The sequence below is a fragment of the Cygnus olor genome, chromosome 1 (assembly GCF_009769625.2).
Source record: "Cygnus olor isolate bCygOlo1 chromosome 1, bCygOlo1.pri.v2, whole genome shotgun sequence".
NCBI lineage: Eukaryota > Metazoa > Chordata > Aves > Anseriformes > Anatidae > Cygnus > Cygnus olor.
In genome coordinates, this window is record NC_049169.1 from 117,350,800 (window position 1) to 117,373,485 (window position 22,686).

General features: G+C 37.6%; 1 protein-coding gene and 1 long non-coding RNA gene across 22 annotated transcripts in view; one reads left to right on the forward strand and one right to left on the reverse strand.

The window, feature by feature from the left end:
* The window catches only part of KDM6A (lysine demethylase 6A), a 154,081-nt gene that overhangs the window by 63,622 nt on the left and 67,773 nt on the right, over positions 1-22,686 (reverse strand). For all 21 annotated transcript variants that reach the window (XR_005816382.1, XM_040545471.1, XM_040545482.1 and 18 more), the window contains exons 5-6: positions 19,564-19,622; positions 9,399-9,519 (exon numbers count right to left, since the gene is read on the reverse strand). Coding sequence is in view for 20 of the 21 variants with exons in the window: in XM_040545471.1 (XP_040401405.1) it covers positions 9,399-9,519; positions 19,564-19,622 (180 nt within the window). In the remaining variant the exon portion in view is untranslated. The remainder of the gene's footprint in view (positions 1-9,398; positions 9,520-19,563; positions 19,623-22,686) is intronic.
* Positions 14,436-18,481, forward strand: LOC121064173. The gene is made up of 2 exons (XR_005816385.1): positions 14,436-15,445; positions 18,174-18,481. It is a non-coding gene; the product is annotated as an uncharacterized LOC121064173 (long non-coding RNA).

Genomic DNA, 22,686 nt, shown 5'->3' on the forward strand with positions numbered 1-22,686 from the left:
GTTAAAATGAATAGACTAGGCATACAAACTCAAGTGCCCATGCCCTTTTCCACAAACTTCACAGAAAATTCCATATGCAGCAGAGAATTTGGATGAATGCATCCATTCACCAGGGAGTAAGGCCTAGGAATACAGGAACCTAAGAGACAGCATGTAACATACTACAGTTGATACAGTTATCTACAAAGTACAATATCAGATGGCTTGAATGCACAAAACGTTACTGATACTTCAGGATATTTTAACCACCTAGCACAAAATTGACACCCACTGTTCAGGATGCCATATGAGGAGGCATCAGGAGCTTATTAGTGTAGCTGGGAAAAAAAAATTATTCCTTGATAATAGATGTATAAGCAACTTGCTTTCTATATTGTTGTACTCCAAGCATCTAGATAGCTTTCCTCCTGCTCCTAATAATACCTTGTGCATAATGTCTATCTCAAAGATAGACACATCTCAAAGATTTTCAAGAGTTTAACAGAACACCAAATTTATAAACATTTTAACAGAAAAAAAATATTAGAAAATTAATGTATTATCCATAGCACAGTATAAGAAAAGAACACCCTCATTAGCAGAGGCATGCAGTAGCACAGCTTACCTCCTCACTGACTTACATCAACATCATTTGTAATATATAGCAGCTTTTAGAAAATGAAACAAACTCAAGTTGATTAACCCAAATTTACAATTTTTAATGTAAACTTCAGCAACATCATTCCCAAAACAGGGTACAGAAAACAATGAATTCACGTATACATTACTTGTAAAATAACTTTTTAACCTTAGCACAAACATTAAGTAATAGCTTATTAATACTAAATACCAGCTTATTTCTCTGCTTTGCCTGATCCTTTTTCTAGTATTCAGCAGTCACATAGAACTTAAAATCTCCTCTCACATTGCAATGCTGCTTGTGTGCCTCTGAGACATCCTTTAGTCTGTTACCATAGTGATTCTACTAAGCAGGCAAGTTAAAAAAAAAAAAGACTAAATAAAAATAAGATGTTCTGCATTATATTGCATTATTCCTAACCAAAAAAAAAAAAAAAAAAAAAAAAAAAAAAACAGAATGAAAAAAAGGAGGGGAAAGCAAAAAGGAACAGACCTGTATACTTTGGCCTGTACATTGAGTAAACTGATTGAATTGATTCAAAATCCATTTTGCACAGATGCGTAAGCTTACACTGTCATTAACAATTAATATGAAAAGATAAAGCAGAAAGGACCAGATTTGTTCTCACCTAGCAATGCTATTATAAAAATCCACAGATGTAAAGAGAAGTGATTGACAATTGTTCTGCAGCAGCTTTGCAGAAAGGTTATTGCAGTGAGGCTCACCGAGAGAAAGCAGGCAACCATACAAGAAAATCTAACCATTTTAATATTTAAATATGCCAGAAATATCAGTGCTATACAGTAAAAAGCAGGAGTACACTCATCAATGCCTTCTAAAAATTTAAATTCCTACTCATGCCACACTGTCTTTCCAATTTCAAAATCCACATTATGAAAATTTTCTTAATGTAGCAGATTTCTGCTAGAACTGTTTACAAAGCCACAAAGAATAAGGAAATGGATAATCTGAAGCAGGTAACTACAGAAAAACAAACCACTTGCCCTAAACAATTCTTGCAAAGCGACACACAGACAGCCCAGAACCTTTCAAACCAAGAACCTTTGAAATGCACAGACACGAGCAAACCTGCACCTCTTGCTAGATAAATAATCCATAGCTCCGCGGTAAGTATTCAAAAACAGACAAAAAAGCATGCACTCCGACACATAAAAACTTATCAGCCAGAAGCAGGTCCACTAATTACAATTACCAGCACCAAAAATTAAAAGAATAGTGATAATTTCCAACTTCCATCTCTGCAACAAACAGAAGCAGCTAGCAAACATCTGCACCTCTCTCAAATATTGCAGTACTGAAGCTGGCTACTGCTGTGTGAAATAGTTATTATGCAGGAGAGGCCGCTGCAGTTCAGAGACGACATACAATACCTCAAGGCAGACAGCAGTCTATAGAAATTCAAATCCTGAGTAAGAGGATTTACCTAGAAGGCAGTGTTCTGAATGTTAAAAAGTAACAGTCTCTCTTCAAGGGCTGCAGACGAAGTCACAATATACCTTGATTTGTAGCCATCTGTAATTGCACAATTATCTACAGCCTGCTCTGTCTCCTCTCCAGTCCTTGACTTGCCTCTGATTGTGGAAACAATTGCGAAGGTAACCTTTTCAAGGACCAGAAGCACAGCGGATTGCACATAAACATAACTGATGAAAGCATTAGGTCTAGTAAGAAAACAGAAGTAAACTGACACGAATTTAAGCAGCTTATTATGTTTTCACTACTAGAATTAAACACCAGTTCTCTTAGTACCCTAACTCTTCGCAGTTTTATAGGCAAGTGCCCCTACCCTTGTTGTTTTTTCATCAATAAATGACCAATGCAGGAAGACCTGTTTTCCTCTTTTCACAAGATTTTTAATAATATTTCTGTCTACATCAAAGTCTGAGACTTCAGGACAGTGATTGTAAACCCTCCTGCTCTCTAGGAGGGCATTAAGAAGCGCTCAGTAATTCTCAGCTCTGCATTTATTTAGCAAGCATGCTAAATAAACGAGCCATCGTTTGAAACCTGACAATTCTCCCAGACTTACCATGAGGGAAAGCTCCATCATGACTCAGTATAACTCTGTCAAGAGATGGCTTTTTCTGCCTATGTGACCTAGGTGTGCTGCCTGTGCTCCTCAGAGCAGCCTTTGTTCAGATAAGTAGGGCACAGAAAGCCTTGCATAAGCCATGGCAGAGCGCCAGGCCTCCATTTGCCAGGCCTGGCCGGGGCCTGGGGAGAAGAGGGTCAGGAGAGGACGAGCTGCAGATGCAGCTCCTCTGCTTGCTCCCTGCTCTGCTCTCTGGGTCTTGCGAGTTCAGAAGGAGCTCGTCTTGAAGGGGAAGGCTTGAATACAACAGGCACACATTCACTTTTGTCCAATCTTCGCTGCATTTTTCACAGAGCTAGAGCTCGAAAGCCTGGAAACACAACCGACTGTGCTCACAAAGAGAAGGCCCACAGACCAAGCAAGTGTACCGGCACCTACACTCATTAGCTTCAATGCTTAACTTTGGAGCCAGCTATTTCTCTTCACGTGGTTTGTTCTCTTCCCCCCCCCCCACATGACAGAAGATGCCATATAGCATGTAAATTCACTTTTAGCATTTACTCCTCTTTGTAATCATGACATTTCTAAAATGCGCCTACAGTCCTGTTATAGAAAAACTGCAAAATGCCTTAAAAACCCAAGCAAAACTAAGTACGAGAGAACAAAACAAAGCTCTCTGTAGGCCACACATTGTGATCTACCATCACAATCAGTTGTGCTAATAACTCCACTGCAGCTGGATTACAATGACCTGCTGTGTTAAAAACTTCTGTATTTTTACTTCTGGTATATTTTTCTCCATCATACACATACACAAACTCCAAAGGCATAGAGAGTAACATAATTCCCAACTGCTGTTTCCAACCACTTAATTTAAGAAAATAAAATAAAATCTTTTGCCTAATTTCACCCTGCTTTTGACAAAATGTTTTAGGTACACTGCTTGAATACCTGGATATCCACCTTATGATAGCCAAAGTCCTTTATTTCTTTTGCTTTTTACCTGTAAATGTTCCTGATCAGCTTCTGCTACAGTTACAGAGATAAAAGTAGACCTCAGAAATTTAAACTTTTCTTATCTATATGCATTTTGACTGTTTCATTTTTCTTTAATAATTGAAAGTGAATACATACAGCTTCAGATTAACATGTGTGAGCTAAAAAAAAATGTTAATCTAGGCATATGTGAAAAATAAGGCTGTAAAATAGCACTTAAAGGTTTAAAACAGTTTTCACTTTCATACATAAACTTTCATTTATTATTGAGAAAAAGACATAACAATATGTCTGTAACAGCTACATGTTGACATGAAATACCTCCCAATAGCTAAAATTCTTTTTAAAGATATATATAGACATAAAGATTAATAAAGTGATGGTATAAATAGGTACTGAGTATAAATAGGTTCTTTGAGCTGTTCATCTGTCTCAATTTTTTAAATATTTCATGCATATTCATGTAACTCATGCATACTTCCCAATAAATTCTAATTCTTTAGCAGCCTTTTCCTTACCTAATATATGCAGTATGTCTCTAAGTTGCTAACAAATAAGAATCTTTAGGAAATAATTATATATACAAAAAATCTATTTGAATTGATCATTTACGGGCAAGATCAAAGAATCAGCCTGCAGCAGAATACTAGAATAGCTGTTTTATCCATAAATATAGAGGCAAAATTTCTCAAGAGTGATAGACAGGATCTGCATTTCTATTAAAAGGCAGATATTTGAGAACATGAAAAATTTAATTTTCATTATTTTGTGGGTTTTGTCACTGGGCACAGGATGCACCTGCAGTACACTTTACAAATATATATATATAAAAATAAAAAAAACCTCCACAACATACCTTCATTTGTAAATAACCTGCTCATGTTCAGAGTCCCTCCTGACCACCCATTACAAAACAAAACTCATAAAACCAGAACCACAGAAGCCCTCCCTCCCATTTACCATACCCTCAATGTTATCATTCTAATAAATACAAAAAACTACACTTTTTTTTTCTGAAGTAGTCTGTCAGCAAACAGAGGAAATGAACTGAATTTTACAGATAAAAGTCTTTCCGGATTGTCATTGTAACTCCCCACCAAAAGCATAATGTGATACTTTAACAGAGTAGAACAGAATGAGCACCAGATGGATGACTGGTTTCCCATAGCTGCAGTTTCCAATGTAACCCAACTATTCAACTAAATAATATCACAACTTTTTTTCCTCAGCTCTCTTTTATGTAGTCACTAGTCCTACAGAACATACCTAGTTACACCTGTGTGCTCTACCCACCTCTGTGTTCAGCTTGCCAGCTAGACAAGAAGCATCAGGCTTCCTGACGCAAAGCGTGGATGGGACAGCTTTATTTTCTGCATCCCGACACACCAGTCCCATACCCAGCCACATAAGGTACCTCTTTTGCTGACGATGCCAACCAGATCACCTCATCCTTAGCTTGCAGAGCTCAGACAAATGGTTCTGGGGCAACATGTTCCACAGGCATGTTCCAGAAACTTCTCTTTGAAACCTTTTTCATTCAAGCATATTTGCTAGAAATTGGTTAAGATTCAAAAAGTACTCAGGGGAAGAACTGAGACACACGTAAGACAGGATGAGTACATACCGTTACGAAAAAGAAGGCTAAAATTAAAAGAATATATTGAATGAAGAGGAAGACTAGGAGAAAAGCAGGTGACATGCCAGAAATAACACGGCGTGTGCTCAAAAGCTCGAACACTTTTTCCAACTACACTAACCGTACTAATAAAGAGATATACTATATATTCCTGGCCATCTTGCTTTATTCTCCTTTCAGCTTACCATGGCACCACCATAGCTAAGACAGTCGAAAACAGTATTCCTGGTGGGCTGGGACATGCAGGAAAGTGTGAAAAGGTTAGGAATGTGAGATAAACCTTAACTGTATGCTTCTGTTACAGTCATTAATATTAAAATCTCTCCTGCCTCCCTACGCCCACAAGACAACAGCAGTTGAATTTGGAATTATTTTATTTTTCTGTTGAATGAGACAAATTGAGCATTCACATATCACTTCTGAAGGTAACACTGTCCTGTGAGGTTACACAAAGACTACTTTCCTTTCAACCAGAAGGGCAGCTTTTTTTCCCTTAATGTAATCCTAAAGACCAAGTAATTTTCAACAGCCCTAGTGTTCTTGCCAAAGTTTATGGCAATGGGGTAACACAGCAGTCAAGGGTTCTCAGAGTAATTTGCAAGTCTTAACTGCAGCAATATTAAAAACATGCAAAAGCAGTAATTGATTTTTGAAAAAAACACTGAGAGTTGATTTTATGCTTGTTAAACAGCACTCTAGTAATTATCTTGATCATCAACATCTTAAAATAGTAAAAATTAATTTTGTGCTTAAATTGCTTACATAAAATATAGATGATTTATGTTAATGGCCTAAAATTGTGAAAAACATGGAATATATGACCTTCATACTCCCATCCTTCCCCCTTTGCCTGGAGACTCTTACTGACAATGACTCATCTGTTGGCAGTGGTTTATTCTTAGCAATTACAGACTTAGCATGAATGTTTAAATACCATCAAAAATATTATGATATTTCAAAGTACATTAATGCAACGTTGGTACAATTTGTGAAATTCAGAACCATCACAGAAGAATACCAGATGAAAACTTCTCTACTTTCTGCCTCTGTATCATACAGGAAGCTCAAACCTGACTATGGATTCTGTTAGACCTCTACAGACCCAGGAAACGGCCTGTGTTCAAGGCGAGTCCCTAGCAGCCTAGATTCTAAAAACCAGAGCCATCCTTGTGAAATCCTGAATCCTTTCAGTAAGAGCTACCAAAAAAAAAAAAAAGTCAACTGTGTTGTTTCATTACTTTGGGTTACTCATCTTTTGTGTTGTGAAAAGACGAGACGCTCAGTCTCAGAGAAAGAGGCAGACATTCTGTGAAAACATTCTTTCGCACTCTTTCATCAACTCTTTCTGATTTTACTTTCCTCGTGCTTGTGCATAACCACTGCCACTTCATTTTGTTCTCTTCACTAAGGAAGTATTTTCTGACTTGCTACTCACAGAGTTCTGGCTTAAATCTTAACTCGGGGATCAGCCTGACTGGCTTTTCAAGGAGCTACTGTCCTGCTTATTACACTTATTCTATGCCTCAATTTATATATTTTGATGTACAACAAAAGCAATCCATCTCAGGACACTAGATTAAATCCACAGCTGAACTAAACTGAAAACAGCTGAAACTGTTCAAGACCAACCAGATTGCCCCACTGGGTCCTTTCTTGCTCCTCACTGTTTGCTATCGATGCCTTGCTAAAGGTAACAATTTTCACAGCCAAGGAAGCAAAACAGAAATTCAACCTTAGGTGTTTCAGTTGGTAATTCCAGAGTACAGTTTTGTGTGTTTGTGCATCAGAAGTTATGCATGCAGCTCCCCACTGCCTGCCATTCTCACCTCCTCCCATCTACCAGAGTCCCAGTAACTGTGCAACCCCAAATCGAGGTGGTTCAGACTCTCATCCACCTCAGACTGCACATGGAAAGACACTGGGCTCAGTGCAGCAGAAGGTGCAGGGCAATGCAATCAGACAGGGAGGTGGAAAATGAGACATCCTTTTAGCAACAGCCTGCAGTCTTATTGAATTAAGGAAACTATCCTCAGTGCAAATCCACCCTCATGTTTACTTCTTAATCCCCTTGAAGATCTTCGCTCTGCTACAGGGTAAGCTGTTTTTGTTGTGTCTATTTGTTCTTCTAAGTGATTTAATCATACTGCACATAAAAACAATGGAATCATGGTCATTTTGCATTGCAAAAAGTTAATTCCTTTACTATTTTTAAAACAGTTCTCCGGGGCTTTTCTCCTCACCCTGGTTGGTATAGTGAAAACTAAAGGTTTGCTATACTCAAAATCCTAATCATCTACAAACTTTTATTTTGCAAAGTGGTTAAAATCACAGTAGATGATTTAGAATGAATTCTCAGCATATCTATTTGAATACTTGATTCAGTGATAAAATTATATACTTCATGGTACAGCAGGAAGTGGTTGTCTAACTGATCAATTTCTTCTGTTAAAAATTAAAATGTAGAATCTCCTTCCACTACTTCATTAAAAGTTAACTACTTCCTTGCTTATTTACTCTTCTATTTTGTCCCTATCCGATGTCTTTAAAAACAAAAACAAAATACACTTTTCAGCACTTTTTCCTTTTATTCCCTATATATCAAAACAGCCAATGTGAAATTCATGCCAAAGTATAGGGATATATGACCATCCAAACTCATACATAATCCCGCTCCCCATACAATGGCCAACTTACACCCCACCTTGACTTCTTTTGCCATTCACTGCAGTGAATCTTTCATATTACTGGACAACATCAACCCCTCTATTTACAATTCCCAACTTCTGAAAAAGTTTGGTGAAAACTGGTGAAAGCTTGGACTCTGGATGAAAGAGGAAAAGCCTGATGAGAGAAGTGCTTCCCATTATTACAAAGAGCAAAAGGAAAATGTGAGAGTAACACTCCACTCTTTCAAATCGTTGACAATGTGTTTCTGATAGCCTCACAAATACAAGCTGCAGGAAAACAAACTGCCAGGAAAAGGAAGCCATTCTACAAGACTCTTGGAAACAAACAAAAAAAAATGTTTTTTATAGGTTTTAGAGGAGATTAATATGCAGAAATGTATTTATAAATTACAGCTAATTACAAATGACAAAAATTCTCAACAATGCAGGTGTATTTCCCAGTGTAATGTGAAACTCCTTTAAGAGAAAATATCCTTTTTCCAGGACATGTATAGCTAAATTTAGATTCTGTGACGGAAAAAAACAAGGGGATAAAAGTGGGAAACGGAAGTAGGGGGAAAAAAAGAGCAAAAATGTTGAATGGAAGGAGATCAAAGTTACAGATTACAATCAGTGACCAAAAAAAAGAATACAAGCAGTAAAATGAAATTTAAAAAAGAGTAGAGAAGAAACAAAGTACTATATCAACACAAAGCGTTTCTAACTGATTAGTCAGAAATTGCTGCCCTACAAGCTGACTCTCAAAGCATGAAATAAAAGAATAATCAACCGACACACCCTTCCATGTTCCCCATCACATCTCATGGCCACGGGCACACCCTACTTGGCCATATGGCACAGCAGCCCCAATTTTTGCACACCTTTTCCCTCTCACAGAGTCCTCCTTGCAAGGGACTCATTTACCCTCTTCCCTTCACACTGCTAGAAGGGCAGAAACAATATAAAAAATTGATATGAGAACAGTATTTTCCATGAAAGCTTTCTATTTTCAATGATTTTTATGAAATAGTGCAGCTAGGAAAAAAAAAAGAGAAAGAGCAGCTAGAAACCAAACTGCTAATTCCTTTATTCTTTTTCCTCCAACTTTACGTTCTATTTAAGCCTTCCCCTAAGACTTGGTATTTTAATGAAAGCCCTACAACCAATTTTTGTTCCCATTCCACTTAAACTGCTAGAGTATCAGTGCTCATCTGTAACTTTGTTGGGTTTTTCTGAGTATTTTTAGTACTTAACAAACATCACATTTTATCTTTACTGTCTTTAGAGTAAGATACTTCATACTGAAACACTTCTATTTCTAAAGCAAGAAGCATATAACAGCTATATATTTGTGCATTCCTTTCAGTTTTTAGATGCAACACAACTTATAACAAACGTTAAATTCAATCTGAAAGGACTTAAACCTACCTTTAAACTGGACTCATAGTCTGTGTTCACTTTGAACATAAGTCCAAGTCGCAAATGAATTTCCTTGGCTCGACAAAAGCTGGGATCAACATAAAGCGCCTCCTGAAATGCTTTAATTGCCCTAAAAGACAAACAGATAAAAAGTATTAATTTCTACTGAAGTATTCCTTTTATAATAGTTATTTGTATGACTAGTAGAAAGTAAATCAGAAAGTACTGTTACTGAAGAACATATCAATGTAATGGATTAAATGTTTTTGCTGCATCATTTTTGCTTCTTCAAAGACTGGGTAATTTTGTACTCTAGATATCCTAATCGATTTGAAAGTCTCATCTTCTCTGTTCATTTGGAGAAACTAACTTGCTGCCTGAAACACTGCAACAAAAGTGCTATTTCAGAAAGGACGATTCAGGAATAAGCAACAAAATTAACGCAACTGTAGAACAACAGCGTACGCAGTGGTCAGTCCTGTCACAACCAACTGCTAGGCTGCTTTTGACTCCAGATAGCGTGGACTCCTGAGAGCAGGGGCAGAACGGGAGGCCTAGAAGATCTCACACACCTCCTCTCACTGCCCGGACTTGCTCCACTTTCAACTTTGTTACTCCCTTTCTTAGCACCAAGGCCGCCTAGGGACTCGGTAATACCTATTACTCCTTTACTTTCCAGTCACTCTGCTACCTCCACGACTACACAGATATGAAAGTCTGCCACCTCCTCCCACCATTAACTTGCTTTTCTTATTTCCGTGACATCTGAAAATGGCTCTGATTCTATTTCCTTATCTTTAAATCCTCTCTGTACATGCTCCTGTTCGTGGTGGCACTGCACCAGAAAAAACAAAACCACTACAGACCAGTTACATTTTGGGGAAGAACAAACGTGACTCTAAGCAGGACTGACACGGCCTGTTTTGCCTCTCAGGCCAACTGTGTAGAATTAGGACAGCTGAAACGAAGCTAAAAGGTAACAGATTTAAATTCACCAAGAAATTCAGAAAGAAGCTAAGACTCATTGCATTACCTCTCCTGAAATCGAGTGACTGTTTGAAAGAGAAGACCCTCACACACATCACAGCCCACTCAGTGACAGGCATCAGGGAGCAGTGGTGCTTCGGGCAGGACCCAAGTGCCCACAGCAGGACACCCGGCCTCGCCTCCAGGGCCCCAGGGTGGCACTGAGCAGGCAGGTGACAGGTGAGGCCGTAGGAAAATATGGAAAAGCCTACATTTTCGCCGTGGAACTGAAGCTTACAGCCCTTCAGAAAGGTTTTCCTCTCCTGGTACCCTACTTCCCTGCTCACACAAGCAAGTAAAGCACAAAAGGGACACAACTTGCACTAGCTAAGCATCCTCTCACATCTCGTTTAAACTTTCTAGGAATACTGTGGGTGGTGGTGAATTACACACCTCAGGAACTACCCCGAAACTGTAACAAACAGGGTGCCATGTCTCGTAACAGTATGCCCACTATTGTCTATAAGAAAACCCTTCAAACAGTGTAACGATCTCCAAATTTTGGCTTACATACGCTTGTAGATTCTACTACCATTTTAAGTTATGCTTTTGTTACATACAGAAGTACAGATTTTATCATTGTATACCTGCATTTCTTATCTTAACTCTAATACAGTATGCAGTATGTTGGGCACTGGCATTTAAAAATCCATTATTTGTGTCCTGTTCAAAGACAGTAATATATACTAAGTTCTAAAAACGAAGAACATCACTAAGCATGGTCCCCATTGAAGAGAGGTCAAAAATCAAGAATTAAAGCCACTGCAGTTCTATACTACATGTGAAACTGACCACGCTCATATACGCTTTGTGAGCTTCAAATTTTGTGCATTTTAGCTAGCTTGCCTGGTCAGAAAATATTTTCCTATTTCCCTATGTCATGTCTTGTCTCACTCACAAATAACAATGAAACATGGATTACTAAAAAATAAAACTCTAAAAGACATAATTTTAGATCTTACTGAACAGAAAATAGTGTTCATTTTCACAGCTGAACAACAGAGTTAAATGAAGCCACAGTACAGCAACTGGCTTTTAAGGACAGTTTCCAAGTTCAGTTTGAATATACAGCATCATTCATTCAAAAGACCAAGAATCTTGCCTACCCCATCTTTCAGAGGAGTACTGCACTCAAAACAAAGTGAAGTTGCAACCAGTGGACAGTAAGACAACTGTATCACATTTAGCACTTGAACCTGCTAGTCCCAGACAGCCCCTGAGGTTTGCAAGGTGTAGTTACCTTCATACAGATGACAAGGCAACAGCGTTCACCCTTGCCTAAGATGCTCGTGGTGTCAGGTTCAACATCAGTAGAAATTATAAGTATTTGCGATAACCTTATAACCCGACAAAATTTTTATCAAGCCAAACCCAAAACATAGAAAAAGGAAGAAAATGAACAGAACAAGACATCACTCCCTTAAACATGATCAGTGCAAGAAGCAATGGCACCTTTCTGAACCTGCTTTGATGGACATTTGGATAAATTTAATCAGTACAACGAAAATCTCTACAACCTTTAAGATGTTATTTCTGTTACCATGCTAACCGTCAGATAGCGGCATTCTAGCTGAACATTTCAGCTCTACTTGATCACTCCTAAACGGATGGTTTGAGGAGGAAAATGCAGAGATGCTTTGCAATGGAATGGATGGATGGACTCATAGCAATTGGTGAAAGACTCTATTTAGAAATGTTCTTTCAGTTTCTAGTACTTGATGGATTTACTTTTAAGCATGAATCATACTTAAAATGCTAGTAAACTCCTGTGCCAGTGTCTTGCTTGCATCTTGAAAAAAACCTCTGTATCCCTGAATGCCATAATAAAAACTAAAAGAGAATTCCAATAAATAACACATTTATAATTAAGCACAATTATTTCAGTAAATTAAGGCATAAATGTTAAAAGAATATGGCAAATATCTCCCAAAGTAGCTTTTCTAACTAAAAATCAGGTATTAAGATATATTTTCTTTTTCTTTCAAAATATAATTTATACATAAACATTATTTATTTCTATTATTTAATTTTGGTGTTCATTCCATATCAATCAAGCAATTTGTAGCTTTTCCAAGATGATTACCACCAATAACAAATACAAATTACTTCCATTATTTCTACAAAAAATTGAATCCTCAAAATTTTACAAATAAAGTAATCTGAAAGGCAACATTTTTAACAATTTCTACCAATAGTAGGTGCTCGTGTCTAATTTGACAACAATGGCCTTAACTAGTAAAATTTTCATAGAATAAAACACTCAAAACTGAGACATTTTCCTATTAACATTAATTATTACAGTAACTATTTGTATACGAACTCTGGCTTAATTATATTAACTCTTAAAGACAAGCAGTTCTACACTATAGATGAATTAATACTGATCTAATTTTGCCTATGAGAAAAATTTAAGCTAAATAGCAATGGATCCGTAATTACAGGAGACATCAAGAAGAACAAGGACCAAAGGAAATCCTCTGGTTTTATTCTGGGGCTTCCTCAGCCACTCTGCCATGCTCAGAGCTCTGGACTCAGCCCCTTACTACACCAATAGCAGAACACCTGCAATGTCACTGTCATACATCCCAGTTCTAAGTGCTCATCAATATCCAAAGGAAATGACAATGGATCTGGGTACACGGTGCAACAGGGAAGGAAGAGGACATGAGAGTAAGTGGAAAGTAGGAGCAAGTGCAGTAGTAGAAGATGAGATGATGGCACACAGCCTTGCTCAAATAGGTTGTTAGCCTCCATCGCTAATTAACTGGCCTTCATGCACGGACACAGCTTTTCATTTTAATCCTTTAGCAGACTAAACATACATTAGTCCAAAGGATATATCACAGAAATGAACAGCTGGGAGCTCTCATACTGTAGAAATAAATGACAGTAGTCTAAATTCAGCAAGAAACAACTTCAGGTTTGTTCTCTAAAGGATATTGATCAACTGCCTGGCAAGAAAAAAACTTTGCTTAAGTCTACTGGAATTTATTTAAATTTAATTAGAGTCTTCAACAAGAATGGGAAGGTACCCATTAACAGGCAGGAAAGGTTGGCTAGCTAACACTAGACGAAATGGGAAAGCAGGACTGGAAAACAGACTGCAGAGGATGAAGTGCACCTCTGGGCTTACGTTTGTACAGCACTGCTACAATAATTGAGAAAATATAAAAGTGACATGAATCTATCATCTCCAAATCTAGACTTTCAAAATCAATACTGCTGCTATCTTTCCACCCACTCATCTATACAACAATGCCTACTATTATGCAAGTAAGCAGGCTGAATAATAATTAATAGAATATTATATTAAACATTTAGTGAACTCTCATAAGATGTATTGGAAGCCTTTACTTGGACAGACTGTGAATAAAAACCCATTTGAACTGGACAAAAGTATATAATAAATAGCATCAATTTAACTATTCAGAAGTTAGCATTCATGAGTTTCTAACAAAGTGCATTAAAATCATAAAAAGCCTACAAGAGAAAAGAACATAACATGTTGGGAAAACTTCTTGGTACAGCTGGAGTAAAAACTTTCTTTTTATTATTCTTTATTCTCTTTCAATTTTCTGACCACCTGCTCCAAGCATAACTAATGAAAATGCCGTGAGGATATGATGGACAAATTCCTATTTGAAACTCATCGGCATAGTTTGAACATAAACAAAACTTACGTATACAGAAATAGTCATTACTGCATTTTCATGAAATACTTTAACAGTCTTCAGATACAGTAACTCCTCTGTCCATTGTGCCGTAACAGTTGAATACTGAAACATTTTGAGCAGCAGGCTCCAAACATTTCTCCGTAGCAGCAGCTGAGACTACCCGTTTATTTTCCTGTTACCAACAGATATTATGCTTTTTCATAAGTCCAAGAAATAGGTTTGATAGACAATGACAAAAAGAGAACAAAAGACAAATCAATTACTACTTTGCTCATGGTTAACTGCCACTAGTATTTGTAGTCTACATGTACATTCCCATTTTATGTATACAAAAATAGATATGTAGACCCAGCCACCTGAAAACTAAGAACTATTTGACAATGCAGTATCTACACAGTGCTTGTTTAAACTCTGCTCTCCTTATTAACTACAGACTAAAAACGCCTGACCATCTAAGAGGACTCTGATAGAAGATGAAAATAAATATAAATGTGTATGTTGAAGATCGCAGGTTATTGGCGGGCAAGCTGTTTTTCTGCTCTCAAATGACGTCCGTCGTGGACTTCCCTGTAGCAGGTGTTTCCAAAGCAGGAACTCCGCAGGCTGCAAATTACCAGGGCAATGTCACTGTCAATTAGGTGAACCTCAGCACTTGTCAGGCAAACTGCAGCCACTGAACTATTTCATCAAATGCCGTGCCTTCCACGGTGGCACCAACTATTGCTATACCTGAAGGCAGGCAGAGCAGAGACTGCATTTGATGAAGCAGTCGAGTGGTTGCTGTTTGCAGGAAAGGGTGAAGCGCTCCCACTCAAGTGAAGGAGGTCCCCAGCAGGTGGTTCGCATTCCCACACACACCACTCTGTGGGGAAGAGCCTGGTTCCTTGGACCTGCCAACGACTGGCACAAACAGCTTGAGAAGCATCCCAAGGATCTGGTCCTGCTGGAAAAACAGTAATAATTCCCCTCATGTGTAAATCTTACTGTGTTAATAACAGCTTACTGCTGAAAAAAGACAACTGTATCAAGAGAGAAAGCAAAGAAGGGCCAAAAAGGGACCTTAGCAGCACAGGACGGAACTCTCCCACTGTCACAGATGGGCAATGACCAACATAAAACAACAGTTTCTTGGTTAAATGATCATGAATGCAAGACTGAAGGCTGGTCAACAAGACTGCTGAAAAAAAGTTTACATTCCACTATCGACCTGAATACTTGAAAAACACTTTAATCAGCTGCTTTTCAAGATGACTGTGAGAACAGCAAACCTTCACTTTCTTTAAAATAAGATACAACAGAATGACAGCCAGGAAACCTGGAGCGAAGCAAGAAAGATAACAGATTTCTTCAGCACAAGTAAGTAATTGAATATGTCTGGCACTAAGGCCCCTCTCAGAGGTTGATGGTAAGTTTTCCACGTGTTCCCCAAAGTGGGTACCTGTAAAAGAATGCTCCTGTCCCACTGAAGTCTTTGAAGGATTTCTGTAAGAAAAATGATTCTCAAGTGTCTGGAGGCCAGCAGAGTTGGGACACAGTACCACAGATACCAACTGAGAGCCACATGATACTACTGCCTGCTTGGCCTTGGGAGGATTGTGGAATTCAGCAGCAGCAGCAGAGAAGGGATGTGGAGAGCCTGCTCAGTGCTTGTACCTTGGAGATGGAGGTGCTGCCTTCTCCCAGTAGGGGTTTCATATCCTTACTCCCTCTTGCCCATTGAATGTCTTTACTTGAATTAGGTAAGAATAATGAAGGTGTAGGGGACTGCAGCTAACTTCTTCATGTCAATATTCAATTCTGAATCCGAGTTGCAGAGGCAATAAAAAAAAAAACTTTTTTGCACTGAGCTCCTATCCCATTTCCAATGAGTCAAACTTAAGCTAATGGAAGAAATGCCAACGTACAGGACACCCCAGCTTACAAAGGTGTGAGGATACTTTAGAAGAGCCAGAATCAGAGATGGTGGTTCAGCTGATGATCTAGATATTGCACAGATGACCTCATTGCTTTTGCTTTGATAAGGACGGCTGCAGAGAGGCCACAGCTCCTGCCAGAGACGGCAGATTTCCCTAAGGCAGTCTGCATCTTTAGCCATGATGGAGGAGAAGGAAAGGGTCTGGACCATCACTCACATTCGTCTTTGGTATTCTTTCAGGGCTGGGTCCTGCAAAGGTGTCTATGCTGAAGCACAAGGTTTTATGTAATACTAAACTTCTAAGCTGCTAAGGAATCCTTGGACTGAGGAGCCAAAGGATATGTTAAATAATGCAAGAAGGGTGACTGTGATCTCCATCTCCTGTAAGGTGTTTTAAGGAACACCCTCTCTCTCACACACGCTGTCCAGCAATTTGCAGGGTAACAGTTATTGAAAACACTGCGGACTGCCTTCAGAGCACCACAGTTAGTGCATGGGGATCCAAGGGGAGCAGGAGAACCAGTTTCAGGACACAGCTGCAGAGCTTGGACTCCATCTGCTTCTCCTGGGGGGGCTCAAATCTGCAGATCGTACACCAGGCAGGTTCAGATTCCTTACTGAAGTGATAGAGCAAAACTGGCATTCAAGCCACTACATGGACTGTAGCTATTGCACTGAGTTGAAGGATAGTCTTTGACAAACAACTAAAATTTTTTAATTGTTCCATCTAGAAGACAACTAAGGAGGACATGAAATTATTCAAGTTATGACAGTATCTCAGCTATCTCAATTCTGGTGTTTTGCCCTACTTGAGAAACAGGGAAAACCAGCCATCCACTTCTCTCACAACTTGATGACAAATGGTGTAGAAAGATTATCAAAATCTAAAATCTATACAACTTTCTTTGGAGCTAATCCCTTATGCCATATCTTACTAAAAAAATTGCATAAAATATCTTTGATCGCGCTATCACAATATTTACATATACTTACATGTATATAAGTACTTTCAGTTCTTACATAAATTGTCAAACAAAACAACCGATATAAAATGATGTGTCAGATAAGATTTAGTACTTAACACTGTAACGCTTCTTTAGCATGTACAGAAGCGTGCAATATTGAATACAGAGAATTGCATGTGTCTTGGAGTCAGTCCAACACTTCTTTTTATGAATACTGGAAAACTCAAAAAATAACGTGAAAATACGAACAACAATTCTAAAACTGACCTTATTCTCACTTGCTCTGATATTATCCCAATTTGTATGACAGATGATTCATTAACCCTTACTTTTGGGAAGACTATGTACATGCCTCTCCTCAAAAACCTATGACTATCTAAGGTTGTATGAATAAAATAAAATATTCATGAATGAAGCACAGTAGGTTAAACAACCTTAAACAATCTTGGGGCCTCCTCTACCTGTATGAAATACACAGATTTGTGTACTTTATGAATGGAAATAGATGGAATAATTGCAGCAGAAAACAAGACGGTTTGACTAGTGTTTCACTCTGAAAGAAGGAAGATTCTCCTTGCAATCTGCAGTGGAGACTTGTGGAAGACTAAGCGTACAAAGAACATCCCTACTGCAAGCGACTTGCAATCAGCTCCAGGCTAATTATGATTTTGTCACACCCTAAATACTCACAACCATGCAACCCACTCCTGTCCCCAAAACATAGTAAAAAAAAATAAATCAAGGGGATTAAAAAAATCACATACAGAAGTATAAGATTTTATCTGCATTAGACTTTCTTCCTTTAAAAATTCTACCCAATATTCTCATATGCACAACTTCTTTAGTACCACACTACATGTACCTTTGTGGTATGAATGAGAGACAGATTTGATTACTTTAAACTACATTAACAAACAGCTCTATATGCAGTTAAAACATCATAACTTAAGACATCAATATATACTCATGTTCTCAACAAGGTTACTCAAAAGCATGTAAGAAAAATCTGAATTAATTCAAGGCAGCAAACTATCAATACTTAGGCCTCACAATGACCTGACTTTGTGGTTCCCTCCACTGAACGGTGCCAAAAAAACTGATCCACTAATGGCAACAGTCTACATTGAAAAGGTGGCCTCTTAATAATTAACTACTCTAAATCTAACTTTTCGTGTAATTTGACTATTTTCTATCATTTTCACAGTGCAAACTGTAACACGTTAAATGATGAAGCCAAGCCTGCATCAGAGCAAGAACATTCTGAAACTTAGCAAAATTCAAGAAAGATGATCACAATCTTGAAAGATTCTCAGTTTTTCTGCAAACTTTTTTGCTCTTCTCTCACATTAGAATGGAATGTAATTGCATGCCACGTACAATACATGGCATACATTGCACCACTATTAATAAAGAAAGCATTTGAGTTGTAAGAGGGAAAAAAAATATCAAGCTTCTGAGATCATGATTTAACCAACTTATGTTAATTTCAAAAATAAAAGCTTACTTCCTGCCTGAGGAAAGCATGAATCTTTTGTCTTACAGATACACAGAAACTTTTGATAAATTTATTTGGGGGGGGGTGGGAGTAGGAGGTGGGCAAAAATCTCATTTTGTTGTTCCAAGCTATCGGTCAGTAGTCACTTATTACTTCCTTAGCTTCAGGCATGCTTAGTCCAATAAGATGATAATTTTTTGTGTAATCAACTAAATAGTAAAATCACATTCATTTTATTACGAGCTTCTGTACTAAGTGTTACTAGAGAAATATATACCACAAAGAAATCAGCATGGAAGAGAGAGAGAAAAAAAAGGAAAACTAATCAATTTTATGAAAAAAGCTCTGATCTAAACACTGCATTTATCTGACTTTATTCCGATGATAACAACAATATGTGTGTAAGAATAAACCAGACCTTTCTTATTACTGACCAGGAAAGTTTGAGGATCTGTCAAGAGAACCTCAATAATCAAGTCTATTCCATTTCTCATTCTTCTCTCATCGCCAGTGAGGCAAAACAAAAACAAAATCACCCAGAAAACCATCAAACCACGCCTTTCCCCACCCCCAGCACAAAAGCAAGCCCTTCCCACCCCCAAAACCCTGCCAGGATTTACAGCTCTTTATAACTGAGTTTTTATGACAGTTTTAAACATTCAGGACAAAGTGTACTGCTGCTCACGTCCAAAACCTGTCACTGTATATAGTTATAGAAAAATTACTGAATAACAAGCTAAATGAAAACAAACCTACTTTGCCACTTCTTTTCCCAGAGAAACAGAAAATTTCTTCACAACATATGCTGCAGACCATAGACACTGAGAATTCACAAAAACCTGTTGAGTCATACCGCTACATTCCCCTTGCTGAATTGCGTTATAGGAAGCTAAAACTCTTTCTCTGTAATTGCTTTCCTATTCAAGCAACTGCTGTGGCTGCCACAAGTAAGTCAGATATGAGATACAGGACAATATACCTTCAAGTATCATATTTATGCTACAAAATTTAAACCATTATACACTAACATTAAAGTTGAAATATTCACCTACCAATAAACACTACAAAATACAGTTACTGTTAGTTTATTCCAACTTACCATTGAAAGGCATTGTAATGGAAGTAGACCAAACCAAGGCCATATAAAAAGGCAGCATTCTGTAAAGAAAAGAAACAATGTTTAAAACCAGATACACCAACCATAATCTATACCACTGAGTTGCAAGTATTTTGTTCATCGTTTGACATTCAATTTCCATTATGAGATAGGCGTATTTTAATTTCACCTTGAACAGGAAGAACAAAAAAGAAGGAATAAGAAGATAGCTACAGATTTTTTTTAAAAAATGCAATTCTTTGTAAAATTTAGTACTAAATTCTGAATTTAAATGCAGAAACTATTTTTTGAGGAACAGTAACTACCGTAATATTCAACTACTTTCACATCAGAGACACTGATGTGCTTTGTTCCATTTGTACGACAGTAGGAAAGCAAACAATGGTCCTTGGCAATTTAATACAATAAAAATGTTTTATAACCTAAGACCATGTCATAGTTATAATGATTTATATTCACATAAAAGTAAACAAAGCTATGCACACTAATTTCAGTGTCTAAAGTAGAACATTAATTATATGAATCTGAAAATATGCTGTAAAAACTGTAATTTTTCTGAATACTAAAAATATAGGCCATCAGCTTCAAACCTAAGACGATCAGATTTCTTCATCATCAATCTAATTTCTATCTTCGATTACCCTATTTTGCAGTAAAAGGAAAAAAATGTACCATTCTCCTTCTGACAACTCATCTCCCCCCCATATTCTTTTCACGAAGGAAAGCGTTGCTTCCAAAGTGACATTACCAGGGGGGTTAATGAATGATTAACTACCTAATTTTCCAAATAAATATTACATATTTCCTAAATTATATAAAAATTAACCAACATTTTCTTTTGAAAAATGTTATGCCACAGTAAAATTGTTCTCTGTTTAGCAGCTATTTCATTATTTACAGAAGAAAACACACATATGCTGCCTACAACACAATTTTAGGTTTTTCTTGTGTGTAACGCTGTTTTCGAGAGACTGTGAATACATCCCAAAGGAAACAGAGCTCTAATACATGAACCAGAGATGGCGTTTCCATTCTCAAAGATTCTTCTTCAGGATAACCCCTACTGCACTTGCACTCACTTCTTCAACAGCTCTCATTTCTATGGAACCTAACAAAAGGAATTCTAGATATGCCTTAAACCCAACTGAAATATATGAGATGTAAGCAAATTTCTCCTAGAAAGCAATTGGTAACCAGAACATAATTTGAAGAGCAAGCACTCATCAGAAACAGAACCTAGTACTACAATTTCATTATACCTCATTTGCATCTTCTAAATGCAAATTAAAAACAGGGGAAATGCCAAAGATCCTTTCATGAATACAGTTGGATCATAGCTTTAGCAATGGACAGGTTCCAAGAAAATGCTGTGGTATGACCAGCTACTATGACAATCAGAGCACTGTACAAAGGGAGTGGAAAGAGAAGTACACAGACAATAAAAAGATGACAGTCGTAATACTACCATAAAATCACGTTCCTGTTCAAGTGAACAAAACCACAACATGGACATCATAAAGATATGAGATCTTCAACTCTGTACGGCACGTAATTGCTGTTACTCAAATCTGTTCTGGCAACAGCAGACTAAGAATGAAGACAAGCTCAAAAACTGAACATACATAATGTCTTGGACTACAGTGTTTTCAATGAAGAAGTGAGACAACAATAGGGAGAGATTACACACATGCAACATGGAAGCCTGCAAAATACAGCGTACACCTAGCTGCCTTTACTCTGTTCTGGCCATGCTTATTTAGAGAACTGAAGTGAACAAAGTTGTTCAGTGTTACCTCGGAGATTCAACAACTGCGATCCAAGACTAGATCACCATAGAGACTGAGAATAATACTAAAAAAAATCCTTCATCACCACACCGCAAAATTCAGGCAAAAATATACCAGACAACTAAAACCTCTTCAATCTTTAAGAGTTTAATTCCTCTTCTGATACCTATTAGAATTCACAGTCAAAATTTGAATATTCAGAAGATTAATCTAGCTGTTATTTTGGTCCTAAGGGTTAATAATACTCAACAATCAACGCTTATGACAAGACCAAAATGCAGGTGATTTGTCCATGTGTAATTAGTATATCAAATTTACATGAAGCTTTCAGGTTGCCCCCATTGCAGTAAAACACAAGTCCGCTATTACAGCTCCATCCTTTGTTCTGTGGCTGGCCTTCTAATTTTTCTCATTCAGCTTTGCAATGCACTTGGGACTGACCTTAAAAACATGTTAGGATACCACTGTCTTCTCAATAAAAAACAGGGCAAGACTTAAGACTTTTTAATACTTTACTGCAAATGTAAAGATGCAAATTCTGGAATGTCAGTATGGACTGTATTCACCTGTTTTGAAACACTACAGCTCTAACTGCACGTAACACCATTAGTACTGCTTGTTGATTATTCATTAGATTTGTCTAAATGATTAAAAAATATCTTTTAATCTGGGCTTGAAGCTGGATGGGGCTTTCACGAGGACTGGGAGATAATACAGTGGTTCCGTGCATGCAGTACTTTCCCATCAGTAATTCAAGGTGAGTTACATGTGAAGTTCACTATTTCAGCAACTAACTTTTCTGCCTGTACTGCAGAATACCAGCAACTTCAACATGCAGCCAAGTTCTTACTGGCAACAGCCCATATGAAAAGCTAGAACAGCTTAACACTTATCAGGACCAAGCAGGATCATGAAGCTGCATTACAAGACGGATTTTCATCTACAAAATGTCCTTTATCCTGACATCTCAGATTCTGGGACTCCAAGTCAGGCACCCCGCCTTAAGAAACCTGTTTTCAATTGCCACTGTTACTTGCTTTTGAACACAGGTATATCATGAATAGTATCTACCCCATGTTTTTCAGTAACGATATCTTGTTATTCAATCCTTGTTATTCAAGATCCTACTATAAATAGCTGCTGATGGAGAATACAAGCCTACAAGCCAACTTTTTTTCCCCCTCTAAGTATATATATTTATTTCAGTATGAAGTAGAAAACAAAATTATCTTATTACACTCTCTTCCATGAAGTTCCTCAAAACCTTCACAATTTCTAAGATGTCAGGCTAAAATTCATTCTTTGGCTATTAACTTCT